Source organism: Pomacea canaliculata, linkage group LG14 (genome assembly GCF_003073045.1).
Source record: "Pomacea canaliculata isolate SZHN2017 linkage group LG14, ASM307304v1, whole genome shotgun sequence".
In the NCBI taxonomy this organism is placed as follows: domain Eukaryota; kingdom Metazoa; phylum Mollusca; class Gastropoda; order Architaenioglossa; family Ampullariidae; genus Pomacea; species Pomacea canaliculata.
The window spans coordinates 9,047,615-9,070,793 of record NC_037603.1 but is presented as its reverse complement, the minus strand read 5'-3'; the positions used below and the strand labels follow the sequence as shown (position 1 = coordinate 9,070,793).

Sequence of the window (23,179 nt, the reverse complement as noted above, 5' to 3'; positions counted from 1 at the left end):
GAACTCTGCTCACTGGATGAAGAGAATCCAGGCACTCCAGCAAATGCCTGAGGAGGCTGCTGTGGATGTCATACAAGCTACAGAAGACTAAGGACTTTGTACAAAATATGGTCACCACACTTGTTGGACACCAGGAACCCTACTAAACAGTCAAGTGGCATATGCTGGTTTGGTGGTCATGTGACCCAGCACAACACTCAGTTCAAGACTTCTTTGAGGTACCTTGGAGGATAGTCGATGTTGCAGTAGCCGGAGAAATAACTGGCTTGTGAAAGTGAAGGAGTGGACTTGTGGTCTTGTGCAGGACCTGCTCGCTATCACCCAAGTCCAGCGTGAGTGGTGAGGACACGCCTTATTCTCATGGTTATCCACGTGCTCCACCCACTGACTGGTATAGTCAAGGGATGACAGACTGATGAAAGAAAGACTGATTATATGCTGACCACACTGTACTCAGCTCATCACTACTTAGAGCACATAATTGCAGCTGTTGTCCCTCATGAGAACATCTTTTAGCGTGATCATTCATGTCTTGTTTTGTACGATGTGTTATTATGGGGCATTAGAAATTTGGGAAGGTATCTGAACAGGTGATGAGTGTAATGATTCAAGAAGTGAGTAGACATGCTTAGCTACAAAATCACATTACAGCTGACAGCCTCAATTAACACCTGCCCTGAAGTGACTGCTAATTGTTATTTTATCTTCAGCACACTTGCATTGTTTTCCCACAGCCTCTGTTGATTCCAGCTCTTGTGTCAGCCTGGATGGGAATGTGCTGAGAGTGATGCTCATTCCCGCAGTTTAAGTAGCATGATAGTTCTTAAAGTGCATTCTCTTGTACTTTCAACCACAAACCCAGCAAAATGCTGTCAGCACATTCCCATCTTTTTCTACTGTGTATTTTGTTTTCGTTTTTTTGTTTTTGTTTTTTTTTGTTTTTTGTTTTTTTTTTGAACAATTTGGTTGCTCATTATTTGGTATAGCACGAACGTTGGGGTCTTGAAATGTGTGGATTTCTGTTGGCTTTTGTCTTGTATGTCTTGAGCACTCCATCTTGTGACACCTGTGGTCACCAGCCTCGACACCTTTCAAGAGAAATGCACACATTGATGACCAGACAAGCAGGCAGTAGTCGGTAGCTGATGCACTGGAACATTGTCTGTGTCTCAGTAGCTCATTGTTCATGCTGATCGGACTGTCGCACAGCGGAAGTATAAAACAAGCATTGGAAAATATATAACAAAACCATAATACAAATGAAGTGAAATAGTAAATACTGCCTGCCAGTCTGGAGGTTTTTTTTTAATTATCTGTATTATGTATGGTTCCTTGATTTAAAGGCTTCATTAATTTGTTAACCCCTCAAATTGCAATTTTTGTTTCTTATGTTGCATTGTTACATGCCCAAAACATGTTCACCCATACTTCTTCCTGTGTGCTTCACTGCATTTTCTGCATGTCTTCGCTTGGCCATTCTCACTTCTGCAAAATGCATATGCCACTTGTTGCCCTGGCAACCCTGCTGCCTTGGCCAGACCCGCTGGTAGTGAGCAGTGGTCCGCCGGCTGGCGTCGGTGTGACCCGGGTGGTGGGAGGCCTGGCCGCGCCCCCTACCCCGGTGGTGGGCAAAGCCATTTCTTCTAATGCCTATAGCATTGAGTACTTTGACAAACACAAGCAGGTACAGTTCTTTTGCTTTAGGTTGTTTTTTTTTTTAAACTTGCTGTAATCTTACTGCAGTGAAATATTTAGTTTCAGGCTGAAGGGTGGGTTGTGAGGTTTCAGCCAAAGTCTTACCATTTCCGAAACAATCTTCCTTCAAGTACAAAACTGGACAGCACAAGTTTTCGCATTTCCTTTTCCAGACATTTTGACTGTCTCACATGTTTGGATAGGAATTACGAACACCTGAGGCCAAGCCCTTGCACTGAAGTTTTTATGTAACTTGTATTGGTAAAGATCTTTTGGGAAATGCAGAAAAGCCATAGCGACGTTACTGACACCAACGACAGACCAGAAATGCTGTTGTGACTTGACCACGGTGCTGGCGCCAGAGATGGAGCAGAAGAGTCCTCGTGACTTAACCATGTTACTGACACCAGCGACAAAGCAGAAAACTGGTGTAAAAAGTGGTGTTAGCCGTTTTGTCCCACTGTTTCAGATAAATGGAAGTCAGGGACAGCAAGTACAGTAAGAGCACACTCACTGATGTACACAAGATTTTGTAATAATTTCTTGCAAATCTCAGCACGCTAGAATGTTGGCATCCTAACCACTATCAAGTGCTTGACGTGACAGCACATAACCTTGTACAGCACATTTAACCCTCACATGTTGACTTGCAGAAGACTTTGGCTTCCTAATGCTTGTGGTCATCATCACCCATTGCCTTCCAGTTATCATGTTGCTCTTTAGACCTTGCATATTAAGTTGCTTTTTGCATTTTTCTCAGTTGCATATATTATGTTATTGCTTGGACTTGACACTAATAGTTGGTCTGTCATGGAACTTGTTCCTGTCATGGCGCTTAAAAGTGATATGATATTACTAACCATTGGTAACGATTGTAGGAAGTGTGTGGTCAGCAGGGCCTAGGCATGCCAGGAACAAGTTTCAGGTTGGAGAGAGTGTAATGGAGAGCATGGATGAAAGTCAAGCATGTTGCTACGCTCTTCTCACGCTGCCTGACTGTTTTACTTGGCAGTTGCTGGACACGCTCCCACTGTGCCGAGATTTTAGGGCGGGTCTGTGTGACAGGCCCACCTGCAAGTTTGTACACGTCTCTGAAGGTGAGTATGTCAAAAGTGCTGTTCCTACCCCCACCCCACCTTGCACAGTTTCACCAGGAGGTCTGCGAGGTGGGAGACGGGGTATTCATCCTACTCAGGGCTCTACTGGCAAACCTGTCAGATGCTTGAGAAATATGTTTGACTCTACAAGTCCACAGCAGCATGTCATGAGAGGAGTTTATGTGCATTGTTAGGGAACTCAGAACTGTGGTTAGCTTTCATCTTCAAACAAATCTTGATAACATTATGAAGCTTAAACACAAATGTACTGCTTTCTGAGTTTGTAATTACTGACAAAATAGTCCACAACTACACATATAGTATATCTGAGCACAATAGTGTCTTTACACAGAACGGCTTCAATGAAGTGATCATCCATGTGCTTCTCATGGACAGACTGGCTTTCTCAGTCTTGTCTAGCAATGCCTCCAGACAACACATGCAGTAGATTCAATTATTCCTTTCAGATTTCTCTCTGATTACTGGACTGCAGTATAGGGACAGACAGGATAGGAGCATGCTGCAGACGCTACGTAGTTTGGCCGCTATAAAAATCAGTTTTACATAACTGGAAGCACTGCTATTGATTGTCGGCATCAGTGACTGAAGAGTGCCATGAGTGTGTGCTATGCGAGTCAGATGATAGAAATTCGGATGTTTTGGTTGACTGGACTAATATTGCTCAGCAAAGTGCTTCTTCAAGATGAAAGAAAGAAAATGTAGACAGAATTTTAGTCGATAACCCTTGGAAAATCCCTTGAGTCTAACAACAAAATCATCGTCATTTTTGTTCCACATACATGCTGATTCGTATACAATTCTGAGTTGTATCAATAATACTCCATCCAGACTTTGGCTGTGGTTTGCAGTCTCCCAGCCTAGACACCCTCTCCCCCACCCCGCCAAGAAAGAACCCAATAAGAACAGCTCAGAAACAAACCATAGCGTTATACCAGCTTACACATTTGAGATGACCTCCACTACTGTCAGACATGAAGAGCAGATGGTGAGAGAGCCAGACTTTCTTTAAAAAAAAAAATAACAGAAGCAGGAGGACTGAAAGAAGAACTTTTTTGAGATTAACATTACTATGGTCAACTTAAGAACTGCAATATTACCTTATTATTGACCTTGCCTACAGGTGAAGTAGTTGGAATGTGGCAACGAGTTTCAGAGTTTATGTATTTATTCCTATAATGACAACTATATTTTATACAATATTTTAAAGAGAATTTGTTACGCAGTAAACCTTAATCAAAGGCGAGTCGAGGGAAGAGGTTTGAGGTCGGTGGCCACAAAGCTCAGTTTTTAAAACACATTCAGATCCCATTAATGAATGCATGAAATTCTTCCAGGAACCAACAAACACTGTTTAACTCTTTGTGCAATGTTGTAAGTGGAAGAGTTGTTTTAGAAAAAAAGTTTAAGTTATATTTCTCAAAATGAGCATTTGGTAGTAGACAAGGAAAGAACAACTACTTTGTTGTTTTAGCAGCACTGCTTTTTTGTTAGGTCTGCCATTCCGCTCTCTGAACATTTGCAGGCATTGACCTGCATTAAGTTTCATATTTTCCTGTTTGCAGTTTTTGCCCTCACTTCATAATTACAGGTCCTGACAAATTCCCAGAGGGCCCCACATCCAATCACAACAAGTACCTGAAACAAGATTTTTCTCTTCAGTGTAAATGTAGACTCTTATAAACCGTTAGTTTTCTAAAACTTAGCTGTGGTACCAGCTACGGTTTTTTATTTTCATGATCGATTCCAAATCCCCTCAAAGTAGCAAATCCTTGTTGCCAAGGCCATGGTCCGGAAGCTTTGATGTCCTGTTTGTATGTTGCAGACGTTGAGCTGACAGAAGTTGGTCGTGTTGTCGTGTGTCGTGATTCTGTGCGCAACGCGTGTAAACGCGCCTCGTGCAAGTATTACCACATTCCTGTGCCTCTGCCTCCTTCCACCTGATCAGTCCAGCTCCCTCCTGTCACCATAGCAACACACCAAGGCGGCGACAGGACTTGGCACTGCTGTGCAACCATCAATTTCTTGGTGCTCTGTGATTGGTCGAATGCTAGCCAATTGCAGCTAAACCTAAACGTAGGCTCATGATTGGAGAGGAAAAACACCAGTGTTGTTATGACCAAGTGTGCAGATTTTTGTCCACAGACATTCTGTGTATAGATGTATTTACCGTAGGGGGATTTGTTTATTTGCAATTAATCATTTTAATGAGTTTTCCCTTTTAATGTAATGACAGAGGTGCTGAACCCTACTAGCAACAGGTATCTTGAACTGTGCAAGTTCCCCTCTCCTGACATTGTCAAGTGACAACAGGCTACCACCACCTAGCACCTGTTGTTGCACATGGGTGTACCTATGGTGTCTCTGGGAGTGCTGATGTACAACTTTCAGCTCCCAGCAAAACAGAGGACAGGGACAAATATACCTTAATGAGCACATGGGATTTCATTCTGCAGGGAGACACCAAGACTACACCGTACCACCTTGCCAGAATTTGTACATGAATGTTTGTACACCATGTGTACACTACAAACACGACCCAGCTTGTCAGATTCTATGAGCAATGTATGCATTCATAGTTATTGTAGTTATACTAGCAAACAGTGCTATACTTGAGCGAGTGAGTGTTTACCGGTCATTTTTAAAGTGCAGATGGTATGTGGTAGAGCTTCGATGCTAGGCACCCAGTTGTTGGCGACAAGTGTATACCTGGGATGTAAGAGCTGCTTTCTGTTGGACACACTTCTCAATCTCACTGTTGCCATTTATTTTTGTATGAACAAGTAGAAGTCCAAAGTTGTCCAGCGTGTTTTTGACATAACACCCAGACATGAGCATGTTGCAAGGGGGAGTTCATCTTCTCATTCCATATCAGGAGGAAGCATTGTTTAGTTGGGTTTTTTTTTTGGTTTTTTTTTTTTTGCATGATCCATTCAGAAGACAAGTGAGTACTTGATGAAGGAAGAAGCATTACAGAAAACAATTCTTATCCCTAATTTATTTGGGTCACAAACTGCCCAGTGGAGGCCAGCCATAATCCCATCGACACCAACACATGGCCTCACGCGAAAAGGTGCACTGCAAGCATGCCAGCTGTGTAGTGTAGTAAGCATGAGACCTGAAGGAGCATGCCTTCCAATACTCCAGACGTGTGCAAAAAACAAAATCAAAAACTAAAACTTCAAAATAAAAAATGTGAGTGGACTCCCAGATCAATGGTGCATACGAACCGTCGAATGCTGCCAGGCCTGTTCTTTAGGTACGTTGGAGAGCAGGGGGGGATTTAATTTGTGTATAAAAGGGCTGTCGGTTTTTATTAACCAATTCATGTTGATTGCAGTTTTTGAGGTCATCTGTTGTCCATTTGGTGTTTATTGTTTCTAACAGGCGTCACTTGTGGCGAATCGTAGCTTTGAATGACAGTTGTATTAGTGACCACTAAGGTTTTGGTGGTGGCTACTGAGTTTTAGCTAGCACGATATTCAATTTAGTGATTTTATGAAATAGCTTATGTATATCTGTCTTTTGTTGTACTAAGACTATTTTTCCTGATGTGGATGTTTGTGCATATATGATGTGTGTTCTCAACATGACAAAGGGGATACTCATTCTAAAATTGGGAACAATTGGGAAAAAAATCTAACCCCTTAATTTTTTTTTGCCGTCTTACAATCATTTTCAACATGAAAACTCCATGCTAAGTTAGATGTGACAACATGAAATAGAAAAACCAATTGTAAACTTTTGTGGCCCTATATGCGAGCATCAACAGCTGTGCAGATATGTTTTGTGATTTCATAGTTTGGAGAAGCTTTAAGACTGACACATATCATGTTTGAGAGTAGTCCCTGTATGAGATAGTTTATCAGGGCTTCTGGCATTTTCAAAATGCAGTCAACTGATCCTGCCTCAGCCCTTTCCGTTCCCTAATGGCACTGAACCCCCAGACCTGTCACAGGTTTGTCAGACGCGCTCATTCCTTTCTGTTTGAAGTCACCTTGTAGGCAACGTCTACGAGTGGGAGATAATGCTTATGATGTTCATGCTAGAATTATTCGTTCTGCCCTCCCCACACTATGTTGTTGAAGTGGTCGTTTTTCAAGTGTCTTTTCAAATTTGTAGATTGGTTTGCTATATTTTGTGAGAGCAAGGTTTGGCGATCTCATTGAAGAGAATGGGTGTGGATGTACTGTAGATGGTTTGGATTATTTCGCGTGGAATGGACATTCCTTATCTTGTGAATATCAAGGATTACACCGATCTTTTGGAGGAAGAAACTGCTCCACCTTTGTTGTACGACGGTCTCGAGCTCTATCTGTTCTCAGTCCTCTCCGTTACAGATGGAATATGTTGGACAATATTTTTTCCTTCAACCATCTCAACTAGCACAGGGCGTCGAAAGCCGATTGGTCTGACGCTGATGCCTGTGTGGTGGCCAGGACGCGAGGATGGACAGGTGGCTGCAGGCTCGATGCTATGACCTGGTGCTAAGCGGTGGGGGGGCTGTTTGAAGTTGCCATCGGTTTTTATGGAGAAGCGAAGTGGGTGACGGATTCCACTCGCCAGGCGGGAAGCTGGGCTGTTTGGCCTTTGCCATGGTGCTTGTGCGCGCAAGACAAGAAAGCTTGTCAACCGCTTTTTTGTGATGTTCACGATTGTCTGTGTAAGCTTCACGCTCAGATTCCTTTACCTTGACCTTTCCTGCCCCCCTCTCCCTCCCCCCTAGCGTCCTTGTTGTGCGCGTGGCTGTGTGTGCGCGTGCGTGTCCACTTCTAATGGTGCTTGTACTGAACTTGTGTTGGGTTTGTTTGACTTGGGCTGCACACTCCCAAAGTGTATGTTGTCAGGTAGAACTATCGGACTGGGGGGATGAGGGCGGCGGGGCCAGGCTTCATATTGTCGGCCTGTTTGAATGCGCCTTGTGTGCCGCTTCGTGACGGTCTGAGTCTTTTGTTGGCTGTGCCACAGCATGTGATCTGTTCCACACTGTGGAGAGGCAGGGTGGTTGGACGCATCCGGACGGGGCCCCTTACGGGTTCGCCGGTCCAGAGATGATTGACCCAATGATGGGTTGATATTTCATGTTCCGCCCCACCTCGTTACCCCCGGCAGAGTAAAGGAGGCTTGGTTGGGGGGCAACGTGTGCATGTGAAAGGTGTCTCCACTGTGTCCCCTCCCCACACTTTTTTTTTTTTTGTGTAGTAAATAGTCGATGTGTAGGTCATGTGACCCAAATTAACGGTGACTGAGTGAGTTCATATTTGCTGTTGTTCCATTTTTGTATATGACAGTTGTAGCATTACGTCACTGTACATATTCTCTATCAACTTGGGGGGTGTGTGACACCTCCCAGTGTCTGTTGATGTACCGTTAGCACCACTCACCTCCCAGTGAAGCCTGTAAGGTCAAGGGTGCCCACACAGGCCCACATACAGCTGCAGGCCCACTCGTGTCCCTCTCCCCCCCAACATCCGCCTGCGCCTCACTGGGCCCTGTCCCCCACCCCACTACACCCACCCCACCCCGCGTAGCTGCCATCTTGCCCGGCTGAGCACAGCGCTTGTACCCACTTGTTTTTGTTGGCTGTTTGTAGATGCTTTTTTCTTTTGTTATGCATGCACAGTAGCTTGTAGTACCTGCACACTGTAAGCCTTGCCGTTGTCACCATGGACACCGCGGAGACAGGTACACGCCAGCCGCCTTGTCTGCACCACAGCAGTTACTCCTCCCTGCCGCCACAGGTTGCTGATGGCGCCACCTGGCTTATGGCTTCTGCTCTCTCTTTTTCCTGTGTATGAGACTGAATATTAATGGCTTTGATCTGTTGGCCTGCTTAGCTGTCAAATTATGTGTCAAATATTCAAGCCGACTTGTTTTGGAAATAAACTACTAAACTGACGACAGTCTCAGCTCCTATTCGGTGTCGTCCTTGTCGTCTGCTGTGCGCCAACGTTTGTATGCTTTGTCTGCCTCTGGCTTTCTCACCTTTGACCTTCCTGCAGTGTTACTGACAGCCTTTAGACGGGTGGTGGGGTGGGGATGATAAGGCTAACCTGGCTGGCTGACCGCTGTGGCCGGCCGCCGCCTCTACCGGTGATTGTTATGCAAGAGCGGCGATGACGATCGCCAGGTGTAGCCTTCCGTGGCGCGTGAGGTCAGCCAGCCAGGTCAAACCGTCAGGGAACTTGGCTGTGTGCCTGCACGCACTTGCTGCACCCTCCTTGCTTCAGACAGCGCTTGATGCTTGGTCCACGTGCTGACGTCACCAACACCAGTGACGACGTCAGCATGCAGCCACAAACCGCTTCTGCCTCACACCGCGCGCGCACACACACAATCGTGGAGTTGACGACGAAGACTACGGCCAGCATTACTGCAGCTCCCTCCTATGGACAACATGTGCACGACACCTCACGGCCCCACCCGTCTACCCCGCAATCTGGAGAATTCGCCGGTGACCGTTACACCTGTAACTGTACTCCTGGTCTACACGTCACCAGACCAGCTGATGGAAGAATGTGACAACCGTCATCAGCCATGAAGTGAATGCCAAGACCTTGACAAGTGCCAAGTTCTGAGACAACAACTGAGCCTTGTGGGACTCAGTCTCTGTCGGCCTTCACCCTACGTCACCCAGCCCAAGATGGGTCGTCATCGCGCTCCACTGTTACGTCACACGACCTGGCGCTGGCCACGTCACCTGGCACTTCCTTCACCCAGCCCCACCCACACCACTGCAGCTTGGCTTGAAGGGTTGCTAGCCACCCCACACAGCCTTACCTTTGGCGATGTGAAGGAGGCAGTAGTTGGGTCCCAGCTTGTCGTTGTGCTTGTGTGTGGCCGCCACTGACCGGAGTGAGTGAGTGCTTTGTGTAGCATCTGAGAGAGCGAGTCACTGGTACTGTCCCCACCCCACCCTACAATGGTGCTTTTACTGTCCTCTGTGGCGACCGTGATGCCCCCACAAAGCCAAAGCAAATGTCCGCAAACCTTTGTCCTGGCATTAAAACATAGGATATATACACTGAGTCGCGAGGTGTGTGATGTGACATACTATTGTGACCTGACACGTGACAGGTATTCAGACATTGTGACCTGAATATACACACGTGACATGTATTCAGACATTGTGACCTGATATACACACGTGACAGGTATTCAGACATTGTGACCTGACATGTTTCAAGACAATGTGGGATTCAGACAGTATATTACACACACACAATGATGAGCGGCACTCACTGTCAACACCACAACAGACTCAACAACAACCTTTGCCCGCTCTACAGATGGCAGCACTGTCGCCACAGAAGCATCATCACTTGCTCAAGCGAGTGACTTGATCTCGACGTGTTCTCGATGACTGCCACACACCTCCCCTCCCTCCCCTCCCCTCCCTGTCTCATTGACCTTGTACCTTGTCTGTCGGTATCCACCCGCCACCCCGCTGTATGTCTGTCACAGGTGGGCAAGAGGGTGGGCCTGTCACGACCTGTACCTACGTCACAGCATTGTTAGACATTGCATGTCGGGACAAAACTTTGGCTGCGGACCGAGGACCAGGCGACTGAAGAATCGCTTCAAGGGCCAAGGACACGCGGCTCGGGTAGTCGGGGTCACACGACCGGAGACTGGCATGCGGTGTCATCGATCAGCTTCCACGATGATGGTGATGATGATGACGATGATGATGAAGAAGAAAACTAAACCTCTCACTAACTGCTGCACACCTAGATTCGTAGAAGTCGAGGCGAGGTCATGAGATGAACCCTGACCCCAGACACAGGTTCAAACCTTCTGCTCTTTCACCCCGCCAGTGACTCTACCCAACCCGCTCCTCAGGAGATGGGGTTCAAGCCGTTTATGTTAATATTGTGTCCAATGAAAGTCCGTGCCACACTTGGTGTGTTTTGTGACCGTACGAGGTCCACTGAACAACTTTGTATCTGTAGTGTGATCCATCCATCTCGGTTCACGTTTGTGTTTTTATATAAAAGAACTTGTTTGAATTTTTGTTACCGTGTAAATAGAACTATTTCTGTTCTAAGTCTTTTTCGTCACAAAAGACTTTCGAAAAAGTTGTCTGACAGTAGGAAATAAAGGTATTTTTTCCACCACCACTGTCTTGAGTGTTGTGTCACCTGCTGACAACCCAGCAATGCACCACGGGAAGTACAACTCACATCCACTGCAAGAACCTCTCACGAGCGTGAGCCTCACTCAACCGGAATCCCGCGTGGAGGGCCTTCACGTGCCCTGAGTCACATGACAAGCCACCATGGGCCCTGCCTCTCGTAGGAAGTCTAAAAGCCCTGTGACACAGACGCACACACAGACAGTCGCACACACAGACAGACACACATGTAAAGCCTGGAAGCGCACGGAATCACACAGGCGGCCTACAGTTGTGGATGACAGCCGAAAGAAGATGACACAGGCTGTGGTGTCGGGACCAACCTGTCCTCCAATGACTAGTCCACGGTGTTAGGATTAACCCTTAGCTCAGCTAACCCTAGTACATGTCACCACCACGTCACACACTGACGTCACCGCCACACGCGCTGTTCACGCGCATTCGAACACAAAACACGATCTGTCCGTGGGCTTCTCGTCTGTTTACTACAACAGCCCGCTGTTACTTGTCCTCTCTCTTGGTGGATAGTTGGTCGTACACACACAGACAGCAAAAGTAAAGACTAGCAGTAGACTACAGATACACTAGCTTTCCTCCACAGACTCACAGACAGGAAAATCACCCCCACCCCCCACCTCACTCGGCAATATACCACAGTACATTTCTAACTCATTCAGTCTTACACCAAGAAACGGACGCCGCTCTGGAACTCGGTCCAGGATACAAATAATAATTTATAGAAAGTTTGAAAACACTTACTGTGACTGTCCGCCAGTGTCACTGAGACGAACGAAAAAATTCCGTCGAATCTCTGCGTCAGGAGCGCTCCCACTCAATCCACGACGAGCGTACAGGTTCACTTACACACTTCCGAAACACACTAAGGCACATATTCCATCAGGATCTCCGTAGCTGGCACACACAATGCTACACAATGCTACACCATAATACACTCCAAACTGCTATTGCCAACGCTGGGGTCGAGGAGCAACACTTCAGGACGTGGACGGACTGAACTCCGCCCTGGACGCCGACACACGACACAACTGGAGGACTTCCCCAGGCCCAGGACCTCTCGGGCCTTGCCGTCGTCAGGGACTTCACTTGCTCACTTCGTTCACCTTACTGGGTCCCTCAGAAGTTCCTTGACTAGGCAACTAACTTAGTTCCTACATCCCCGGTCCCTGTAACCACACGTACAGCAAGACCTTCCGTCTCGGCGGTTTCCTTGGCAATCCTCTCTCCCAGTGGGTCCCTCAGTTCCTGTAACTCGGTGTCTAATTAGTCTAGCGAGTGTATAACTTATACTATTACATACTGTGCCATCACGTCAAGTGAAAATATATTTTCTTTTAGAAAATTAAGTCACCTTTATAAACAATTTAGAAGTGCTACTTTATATTACTAACTAAAATTTAGAACTTCAGAAAATGTTTAATCTATTACCTTGACTAGGCAAACAACTTAGTTCCTATATTCCCGGTCCCTGTAACCACTCGTACAGCAACACCTCCTGTCTCGGCGGTTTCGTTGGGATCCTCTCTCCCCGCTGACACAGTCAGAGCGTGAGGTGAACTCTACTCACTACTTTTTGCGGCGGCACGAGGATTTCACTTTACGCGGACAAGGCACGCGCTCCGACACACTCGCCAGCCACGTGACCAAGGGAAATAACATCTTCCCAGACAAACAAAGGTTGGGGTTAAACCCTTAGCTCAGCTAACCCTAGTACAGGGTTGAAGCAAGTCCCTGTTCGTGCTGATGGTGGTTCTACTGTCATCTCTGCTCACATCCACGACTTTACGAGGCCGACTGTGACCGTAGCGATGTGACATCGACATCGTGAACCAACTGTTGTCGATTGACCCTGACTCCTCTGGTCAAAGGGTCAGACTGTGCTAGGCTCGTGTATTTTACTCTGGGGGTTGTCTTCAACTAAACTCTTATTGTGGCTGCAGGTGAAAATCAAACAAAATTCGATCAAAGCTTTCGACGCTACCCACGTGCAGGTCGTTTGAAGCCACCTGGCTAGGTGGTGGCGGTGAGACAGAGAAAGATAAACAATGATAAGGATGGTAGTCAAGGGAAAATGAACCTCACCTAGATGGCAAAGAGACATCAAAAGTCTAGCAAGTGGTACAAGTGCAGGTGTGTCTGTTTGCCACCACCACCACCACCTAACCCTCACCAGCTTCTAACATGAACTCAAAACAAAGCTCACACCAAAATCACAGTTGTAGGACTTGTAAGAAATCAGCCAGGCGGCGCTTGTACCCAAAATAAAATAATAATAATACATTGTATGTGTGAATTAACAATACCATAAATATTGAACAAGAAATAAAGACAAAATTTAAAAAACCTTACAGGAAGTACAATAATTATTCGTTCCTAAAACAAAAATCACAGTCACGGTCTTCTACTTCCTGTGTCTGCAGTCACCGCAACAGTTGACAGGAAGTGAGTTTGGGTACATCCAGGGTACACCTGGTGGAATGCTGCTCCAGGCTGACTGCTGCACATTGCTGCTTACCGAGTTTTACTAGCTCGGGGTTCCCCTCGTTCATATAAGATGTTAATTTGATTGTGCTCTTGCCATCTGTTTCAGGTTCTTGGTTCTCTATGCTGTCGACTTACTGTCCTGTCACTTATTTTATTTCTAGGATTGAATACCTGTGTCTGCACTCACGCTCACTTCGCCTTTCTTTGAGTTCATTTTGAAATTAGATGGGATGCTCTTCCTCACCTCACCCCCACACCCACACACACACACCACCACCATCATCATCCTCTCTCTTTCTCTCTGAGAAAAAACAACTGAGAAGCGACTATAAAGGTGACCAAATACCAGACAGGTGGACGCTGTATGTCAGACATGGCTTCCGCGCATGTATTTCGCGCACCCAGTTGTGAAAGGTGGAGTCCATCACCTTTATCGCCATTTGTCTTCTCACTTTTGCGACATCTCCGCTCAGCTCCCCGTTTGCTGCTTTTTGCAAGTAGCGAGGACCTCGTCACCTGGAGTCACCAGGCGGAGTCCTACCTGTGCTGTCAGACGGTTCCCCCACCTGGGAGGACTGCTGTGTGGACTCTCGCCAGCACAAAGGTGCATCTTCGGTGCACGTGGCACTGACAGCGGATAGAGGGCGCCACGCTTTGTCCTGACACGTCAACACCACAGCCTCGACACAAAGCTGTCGTCATCAACTTCTGCGTTCTTCTTGGTGATCATGGCAGGACGAGTCACACCTGAAAGCTGTTAGACAATGGAGCTGCTACAATGGTGCTGCTGGCCTCCATGCAAGTCACGGTTGTGTGTGTGCGCGCGTTGCCAACCTCAGACATCGTGAGCAAGAGAGTTTGATGACAGACTCACACATCGTGAGCAAGAGAGTTTGATGACAGACTCACACATCGTGAGCAAGAGAGTTTGATGACAGACTCACACATCGTGAGCAAGAGAGTTTGATGACAGACTCACACATCGTGAGCAAGAGAGTTTGATGACAGACTCACACATCGTGAGCAAGAGAGTTTGATACGATTGTGTGGTCGTGGTAGACCGGTAGACCGTAAGACTGTAGAGACACTGGTGTCTTTACATTCTACTGTAGGTGTCAGGTGAAGGATCCAGACCACAGGACTTGTCCATGCAATGTTTGCCACTCAGGTAGTTGGCAGGTAAGTAGCACAGCATTGTAAGAGGTCACGTGAGCTTTGCTCAAGCTCAGCCCCGAAGTGAAGGTGAAATTGGATCACGTGCTACAAACGTCACAACGATGTTATTATGACCTCATCAGGTGCAGGTGCGGCCGGTAGAAAACCTTGCAGCTAATTTCTCCTGGCAAGACCCAAGGTGCTTGACCTGCTCAAGACGATCTGCCTGCAGCACCATGCTAAAGCAGATTGAAGATTCCGCCCACTGCCTGTCGTGGACAGCAGATTACATGTTGCAGTCTCGCCGCATCAGATGAAGTATTCCTGAGAAGGTAGGTGGTCACTGATGGTGCAAATGAGAAGAGTTTGGTTGGTTCCAGACTGCGCTACCATCGTCCGCTATCTGTATCCCGACTCTGGGTGTCTATGTGACAAGGCGTGGAGAAAAACAACAAGCATTTGGAAACAACAAATGTTTCCTTCAACAGTTGATGAGAAAACCCACGATAAAGAAAATAATTAGACGAACATGGAATGGAGACCAACACTGACAAAGAGCAAATGACGATGGTCAGTGGCCTCGGCAGACCAGAGCTCTACTTGAACGGGTACAGGTCAACGAGGTCAGCAGACTTGGCAGCCACCCTCTCCAACGACGTACGGCAGGTCCACGCCAGGTCTCCACATCAGGATCGCAACAACAACAACAACAACAACAACAACAACAACAACAATGGCTACACTGGACAGGGTCTGAGGCAACCATTGCTGGACAGATGATAGTCATCGCTGCATGACAACACACGTGACAACACACGTGACAGCCACTTGACTCTCAAACGCGCTTCATTCACAATGGTGTGTACATACATTTTCTGCACTTCGAGAACATTTATTGTAAACAGGAGAAAGAAAATTGTAACAAAATATTAATTTCTTTTATAATAAGATGTTACTCGTGTTAGAGAGGAGATCGGCCATCACGAAACCTATCAGTACAGTATTACCCACACAGTCGATGTTTGTTGGCCGTTAGCGGCAGGTGGCTTGCAGGCTGTCAGATGACCTGATAACCTCAAGGATCTGAACATCAGGCCTCATATATTAGGTTGTCGTTGTTGTTTTGTTTGTTTGTTTTTCAATTCGTTCTTCCCAAGAACTGTCGTTGGCTGAGGCAGGATCTGTAGACCGCATTGTCACATTGTCACACGTCACTTCCGGAACTAGGTGGTGTCGGGCTGTTCAAGCACTCGGTAATCTTCGGCAACAAAGGGAAGTGTGAGATGTTTAGGATGTTGACCCTGTAACAAGTTGGTGTTCAGGGTCGTGTCCTTGGTGAGTCCTGTGTACACCTCGCACATCTGTCTTGTCTGCAGCACAGCACTGGCGCCCCCTGGCACGCTTGTCACGTGACCGGCAACGACAACTGCATTGTATTTCCACTCATGCAGAGTAGAATGTTGACGGCAACAACAAATGTCTTTACCTCCTCACAGGATGCGACCCCTGGCCCTGGATTCTCGTCAGGCGAGGTTTGCTTGGTGTCCGACATCCAGAACACAGCACACGCTTCACACGCAGCCGCCTACACGGCCTGAGCTCACACACATACACACGTACACACAGACTCTCTCACACACACATACACGTACACACAGACTCTCTCACACACACATACACACAGACTCTCTCACACACACGTACACACAGACTCTCTCACACACACGTACACACGTACACACAGACTCTCTCACACACACATACACGTACACACACGCTCTCTCTCACACACACACACACGTACACACAGACTCTCACACACACACATACACGTACACACACGCTCTCTCTCTCTCACACACACACACACGTACACACAGACTCTCACACACACACATACACGTACACACACGCTCTCTCTCTCTCTCTCACACACACACACACGTACACACACGCTCTCTCTCTCACACACACACACACGTACACACACGCTCTCTCTCTCACACACACACACACACACGTACACACACGCTCTCTCTCTCTCACACACACACACACGTACACACACGCTCTCTCTCTCTCTCACACACACACACACGTACACACACGCTCTCTCTCTCACACACACACACACGTACACACAGACTCTCACACACACACATACACGTACACACACGCTCTCTCTCTCTCTCACACACACACACACACACGTACACACAGACTCTCACACACACACATACACGTACACACACGCTCTCTCTCTCACACACACACACACACGTACACACAGACTCTCTCACACACACACATACACGTACACACACGCTCTCTCTCTCTCTCACACACACACACACGTACACACAGGCTCTCTCTCTCACGCACGGTCTCTCTCTCTCACACACACACACGTACACACACGCTCTCTCTCTCACACACGGTCTCTCTCTCTCACACACACACGTACACGCACGCTCTCTCTCTCACACACACAAGTACACACAGGCTCACGTTCTACATGTGCGCGTGCGGCTGTATGCAAGCAAGTGTCATGGCTGTCCCCTGACTTACCACCATTGCTACCACGTGATGTGAGGTCACTTAGGGTGCCGCCATTTTAAGATGTAACACCTTACTGACATTACAGCTAGTCTGATGTGACAACATTAGGAGATGTAACACCACTGTCACACCTCACCCCACTGATCTTGACTTGTGTCATTTCTAATCACCACTCATCAGTTGCCCTCCACACGCAGTCTTGTGTGGAAGGCCGGTGTGCACCCACATAATGAAGCAGTTCGTCAGCATTTCTTAGGCGGTGTGTGGGAGTAAACACCACGTGGTGCCTGGTGCAGGGAGGAGCAGCGAGTCATCTTCATGTGTAACAGCTGTACGAGTACATGTTACACGTACAGCTGGTTACAGCTGCTGACAACAGCCAATCAAAGCTTAATCAGACAACAGCCAATCAAAGCTTAATGAGATGCTGTACACCACTTAGACTTCAACTGCTGTCGTCAGCTGCCGCCGACACGACAAGACCCCACGTGCGGGCGTGACAGTGACCTGTCACGTGACACAAGCCTGTCTCACGTGATGACATGGCGATGGTGTGTGATACTGTCGTACAGTGTGTAATGTATGGCGATGGTGATGCAAGTCCTGCCTCTCTCGGCTCTCCCCCTGCTCCCCCTCCCGCCCAGTGATGTTTCTCTGATTAAGTTTGAGTTGTAGAGAGACTACGAGTCGATATTGCTTTTCCTGCAAGAAATCATAAATATATTTATTTGTTGACCTAAATATTCTCAGTTCTGAGCATGCTGGTCACACGTGGTCACAAGCTGTTACCTGAAGACGCTCAGCTACAAAGGTGTTCAAAGCGCTCAACCGAGGACAAGGGTTGGCGAGGGTTTGTGGACGTGTTTGTGACGTCGATCTTGTACATCATGGGGCCTTGTCTGCTGGTATGGTTACCTCGGCGACGAGGCAAAGATGTGGGCACGTGACTACGGGAGAGAATGTTGTATCTAATACGATGGACAAGGTAGACATTGGGATATAACCGTGTGTGAACACATATACACACAGCACGCCGGGTGATTGTAATTGTGTTTGTGTGTGTGTACGAGGCTGGGGAACTCTCCGAAATGCATCTTTACCTTTGGTTAGCACCTTGTACGTAACACACGTTATATTCACATTATTTGTTTGTACAGCAGGATGTACGTTAATCATCACATAAGAGAATGATTGTATGACATAGGAAGTCGTGGTGGCGCCCTCTCAGTCCTCAGGGCCCCGCGCTGAATAAAGTCAAAAGAACATTTCAGAATCCTCTCTCCCTCCCTCTGTACATATGTAGATGTTGAAACGAGTACAACATGCCCTGTGCGTGGCCCAAAACGAGGCTGGGGGTGCGTCTGTGCACGTGAAGCTCGTGCGGTGTGATGGTGGCGGTGGCGGCGGTGGTGGTGGTGGTGGCGGTGGCGGTGGAGGTGCGGTGCGCTATTTACAGCCACGTCATCCGACATTCCGGGCGGGCGCTGGCTGCACGTGGAATGCTGCACCACTCGCTGCTGCCCCCGGCAGACCCGCCTGCCAAGCCAGGAGTGGAGAAAGGCTTTCTTCTCGACAGACCCAACTTCGCACCTCGTGCAGCCTGTAATTTCGTCTCTAAATAAACAGCACCTCGCGCAGCTCACGCCACGGGTTTTACCCCGGCGCCATCAGTCACGTGTTAAAAAAATACAATACAATAAAAACAACGTCACTTAGAACTTTCTTTTTTCTTTCTTCATTTCCATCCTTCCATCCCGTTATTTGTAGGTTGCGTTCCGAAAACAGGCGCCCGCTTAAAAAAATGCCTTTTCATCAAGATACCAGAGATATCTGCAGCACCCGTGCCAGCCTCTGACACGCTGCGCTCTCGGGGTCACGGTGGGGGGGGGTGTTAAAAGCTTTGCCCCCGCCCCGAGCTGCGCGTGCACTGGCCTGACGTCCTCCCAGCATGCAGTCCCCCCACAGCCCCCGCCTCTCCCTGGTCACGCTACTGCGCACTTCCCTTGGTACTGCTGCTGCTGCTATGGCAACGAGCGACTACGACACTCCTTGTGACAACACAGCCTGCCACCCGACTTGACCCGTGTCCACCCGCCACAGGCACGTTGTGTACTTACAGTAGACGTGACGTCAAGTATAAACCTACCACTGAGTACACCGACATCAAGTACAAGTGTTACCAACGAGACAACTGTCACCTAACCCACCTTACCACAATACCAGTGACACAACTGTCACCTAACCTACCTTACCATAATACCAGTGACACAACTGTCACCTAACCTACCTTACCATAATACCAGTGACACAACTGTCACCTAACCTACCTTACCACAATACCAGTGACACAACTGTCACCTAACCTACCTTACCACAATACCAGTGACACAACTGTCACCTATTTACCTTACCACAATACCAGTGACACAACTGTCACCTAACCTACCTCACCACAATACCAGTGACACAACTGTCACCTAACCTACCTTACCACAATACCAGTGACACAGTTCATGTCATTCTCAACAAATATGTTTGAGGAGGTTCAGAAAATTGTTGACATAACAGTTTTATATATACTGTATATGGTGACGATTGTATTATATAGATATTATATATAGATAGATATTGTATATATGATGTGGCGGCTCACGTGATGGCTGTATAAAGCTTTGCCAAGCTCAGTCATCTTTCGTTCATTCAGTTAAGAAGGATTTTAACCCTAATCCTAACCTTCCTTCTTCTTTCTTCCTTCGCCTTCTTGTCAGTGAGATAGGGGTACATGCCAGACCCTCCTGCTGTGGGAGGACGCGGAGCAAGTAATGGCGAATGCACTTTGTCAGGAATTGCAGCAGGAGACCTCCGCTCCACACCCTGCTCCACACTTTGCTCCACACGCTGCTCCACACCTGGGCCAGTGCGCGGGTCAAGTCCAGCAACACCTACAGGGTCTTTTTGTTTTTAGAAAAGTCTTGGATGTCTCGGACTAGCAGCGCGAGCTTGTCTTCTGCTTCTCACCTTCCTGTCACCAGCCTGGCTGGCGCGAGAATGTTGCTTGATTCCAGGTAGGAATGGTTTCACGAGAGAACAAGAACAGCTGCAATACTGGAATAACGAGATAACAAGATCAGCTGCAGTGTAACAAGCTAGCAAGTACAGCTGCAATACTGAAATAATGAGATAACAAGTACAGCTGCAGTGTTGTGCCACGAGCTAACAAGTACAGCTGCAGTGTAACAAGCTAACAAGTACAGCTGCACTGCTGTGTCACGAGCTAACAAGTACAGCTGCAGTGTAACAAGCTAACAAGTACAGCTGCACTGCTGTGTCACGAGCTAACAAGTACAGCTGCAGTGTAACAAGCTAACAAGTACAGCTGCAATACTGAAATAACGAGCTAACAAGTACAGCTGCACTGCTGTGTCACGAGCTAACAAGTACAGCTGCAGTGTAACAAGCTAACAAGTACAGCTGCAATACTGAAATAACGAGCTAACAAGTACAGCTGCACTGCTGTGTCACGAGCTAACAAGTACAGCTGCAGTGTAACAAGCTAACAAGTACAGCTGCACTGCTGTGTCACGAGCTAACAAGTACAGCTGCACTGCTGGTGTCGCACTCTGGCGATGGACACACATTTCACTGACTGGGGCAAGCACGCAGGCAAACACTGCAGCTGCTGACCAAGCCTTGTAGAAGCCTGCCCAGTGCCCATGCAGCTCAGAAGACAGATGGTGTGCAGACGTTGGTCAGGAAGGACATCTGCGTCTCCTCCAGACGGAGGGCTCTACACTAGTTGTTCAGCAGATGTTGAAGACGAGGAGCAGTGCGTCCCTGGAACTGGCTTTTTTTTTTTAAATTGGTCAAGTGGTTAAATTGGGTTTTAGAGCGAGTCAGCAACCAAGGCGACATCAGGGCAAAGCAGCTGGACAGGTCAGAAGGGGCCACGTGCACAGAAAAAGTGTGCCCGACACGAGATCTGAATCACTGGCATCTGATTGTCGCGTTACCACCCCCTGGCCGCCGGAAGATGCACGCCCGAAGTCCGCTCGCACAGCCGGAGACGAACGCGCAACCCCCTCCGCTCGGCCGGAGACGGCTTGCTGACATTCCATTCGAACCACAGGCTGAGCGCAGACCACACAACAACGATGACAAAGTTTACAAAACAGACAGGTTTATTAACTAAACATAAAATAACACTAATAGGAGGCAAGCATCAAAAATAATTCACAATAAAAGAGTCGCCCGGTGCACAGGCATGTTACAGTAGGCAAAGAAGAAAAAAAAACAACAACAAAGGGAGACAAACCACCCGCACGCACTGCTGGGTGGCGAGTCAAATGTCCGCTCAAGGTGTTCGCTGGCGGCAGCTCATCCTCTCTGGCCCGCGTGCCGCTACAGCGGTGACCCCCCCTCTCTCCCTCTGGACCAGCTGTCCCCCCCCCCCCTCGGTTCTCCCGTCCGGGTAGACCTTGGTCACGTGAGTCCCTGCTCGCTGGCCTCCACCCTAGGTACTCCCTCGATGGCCAGGCCCCACACTCGCGCAGCAGGGTCGCGCTCACGCGCCGACGAGGAGATGAAGGCGCATGGTCGACACAATGGCGGACATTAGCACGAAAGGCAACGTGCAGAAACGACGACATGGACGAAGAGCAAATCCAACATGAAGAATATGAAGAAACACGTAGAAAATATACAAAAAAGCCTGTAGAGAAAAACAATCCATTCAATCAGCAGGCGGCACCCTAAACACTGCTCAGTGTCTAATAACATCTTCTAGCACTAGCACAAGTGTACATACATGTGACCATTAAACGCCGGTCCTAAAACATACAAATCCATTTAGTAAAAACCGGGTGCGCGCCACATGCGCCGCGACCCGGCCAACACAAAGCCATCCTAACAGGACACAAGTCTTACACTCCAAAAATCGTGAACATGGTCATTAACATAAAACGGTCAACTCATTCGCACTCCAACCCCTATAGACTAGAAACGTGTAGAACTCAAAAAAAAAAAAAAAAAATAGACTACTAACCCAAATCGGCTTGTGATGGTGAGAGACCAGCGCCGGCCGCTAGGGCCACGGTCCTCCACCGTCCCCCACGTCCGGCGCCGTCCGTTGCTGGATGAAGACTCTCCAGAAAAGACAGAAAAACGCGCCAAGGACCCCAACGCGCGCGAAAAGCAAAAAAACAGACAAAGAGAAAGGGGGGGGTTGCTGTCCCATCCCGAAAGAAAAAGATACCTGTGACGCCGCGAGTCAGGGCTCTTGGGCTCGCGAGACGGATAGGGTTACACAAGGACCCGGCAAACCGTCCCTTGGTTCTCCCCATCCGTACGTACACACCCAGCGACAGGCCATCACAGTACGGAAAGCACAACACGGACAGCAGAAAAATCGCCGACACGCGACACTGATCTTCCCTGTATTGGTGACATCTGAAGGAGGAACTGAGACCTTTCAGTACCTCACTAGCGACACCACCCAGGCTGGGCGCTGTCTTGGGTTTGAAGGCGGGGTTGAGCTCCAGACACAAGGCCAAAGGCCAAAGGTTGGTGACAGCTCTCTCTTGAACTGCGTTCATCTGATTCTAAGTATTTAGTCTCCTACCCCACGTCCTGGACACGGGTGGAGTGATCTTTGTAGCATCGATCTACAAGGCTGTTGGTTGCAGCTTTCTGTTTGTGGTTGTAGGTGGGTGGGCTGGTCAGCTGCCAAAGCCTTGCATGTGTCTGCTGCCAGTTGAGCTCAGGTCTGTTCGTGTCACTTCACAATGTAATTATTGAAAAGACTTGGGTGCCTCTAAGTTTTTGTCTGGTGACTTTTCTCTTCTGTCCTTGCTCTTGGTCAAGTTCAACTCCAACTTTGCTTCTCGCAGTGCGCATGCGCAGGGGTCAACAGGTGACGTGTGCGCAGACAGTGTAAAAAGGCCAATCTTGATGTACAGTGTACAGTGTACAGTGAGAGGAGCAGGAGTTTAGCTCCTGTTAAACTGTACATGTCTTGAAGTTA

General features: G+C 48.0%; 1 protein-coding gene across 16 annotated transcripts in view; it reads left to right on the top strand.

Moving 5' to 3' along the window:
• The window catches only part of LOC112555864 (muscleblind-like protein 2a), a 110,942-nt gene extending 105,164 nt beyond the window's left edge, over nucleotides 1-5,778 (top strand). For 15 of the 16 annotated variants that reach the window (XM_025224414.1, XM_025224424.1, XM_025224422.1 and 12 more), the window contains 3 exons: nucleotides 1,539-1,684; nucleotides 2,708-2,792; nucleotides 4,636-5,778. In XM_025224414.1, the coding sequence (XP_025080199.1) occupies nucleotides 1,539-1,684; nucleotides 2,708-2,792; nucleotides 4,636-4,754 (350 nt within the window). In that variant the 3' untranslated portion in view covers nucleotides 4,755-5,778. The other variant, XM_025224425.1, reaches the window with a different exon arrangement.
• The last annotated feature ends 17,401 nt before the right edge of the window (nucleotides 5,779-23,179 follow it).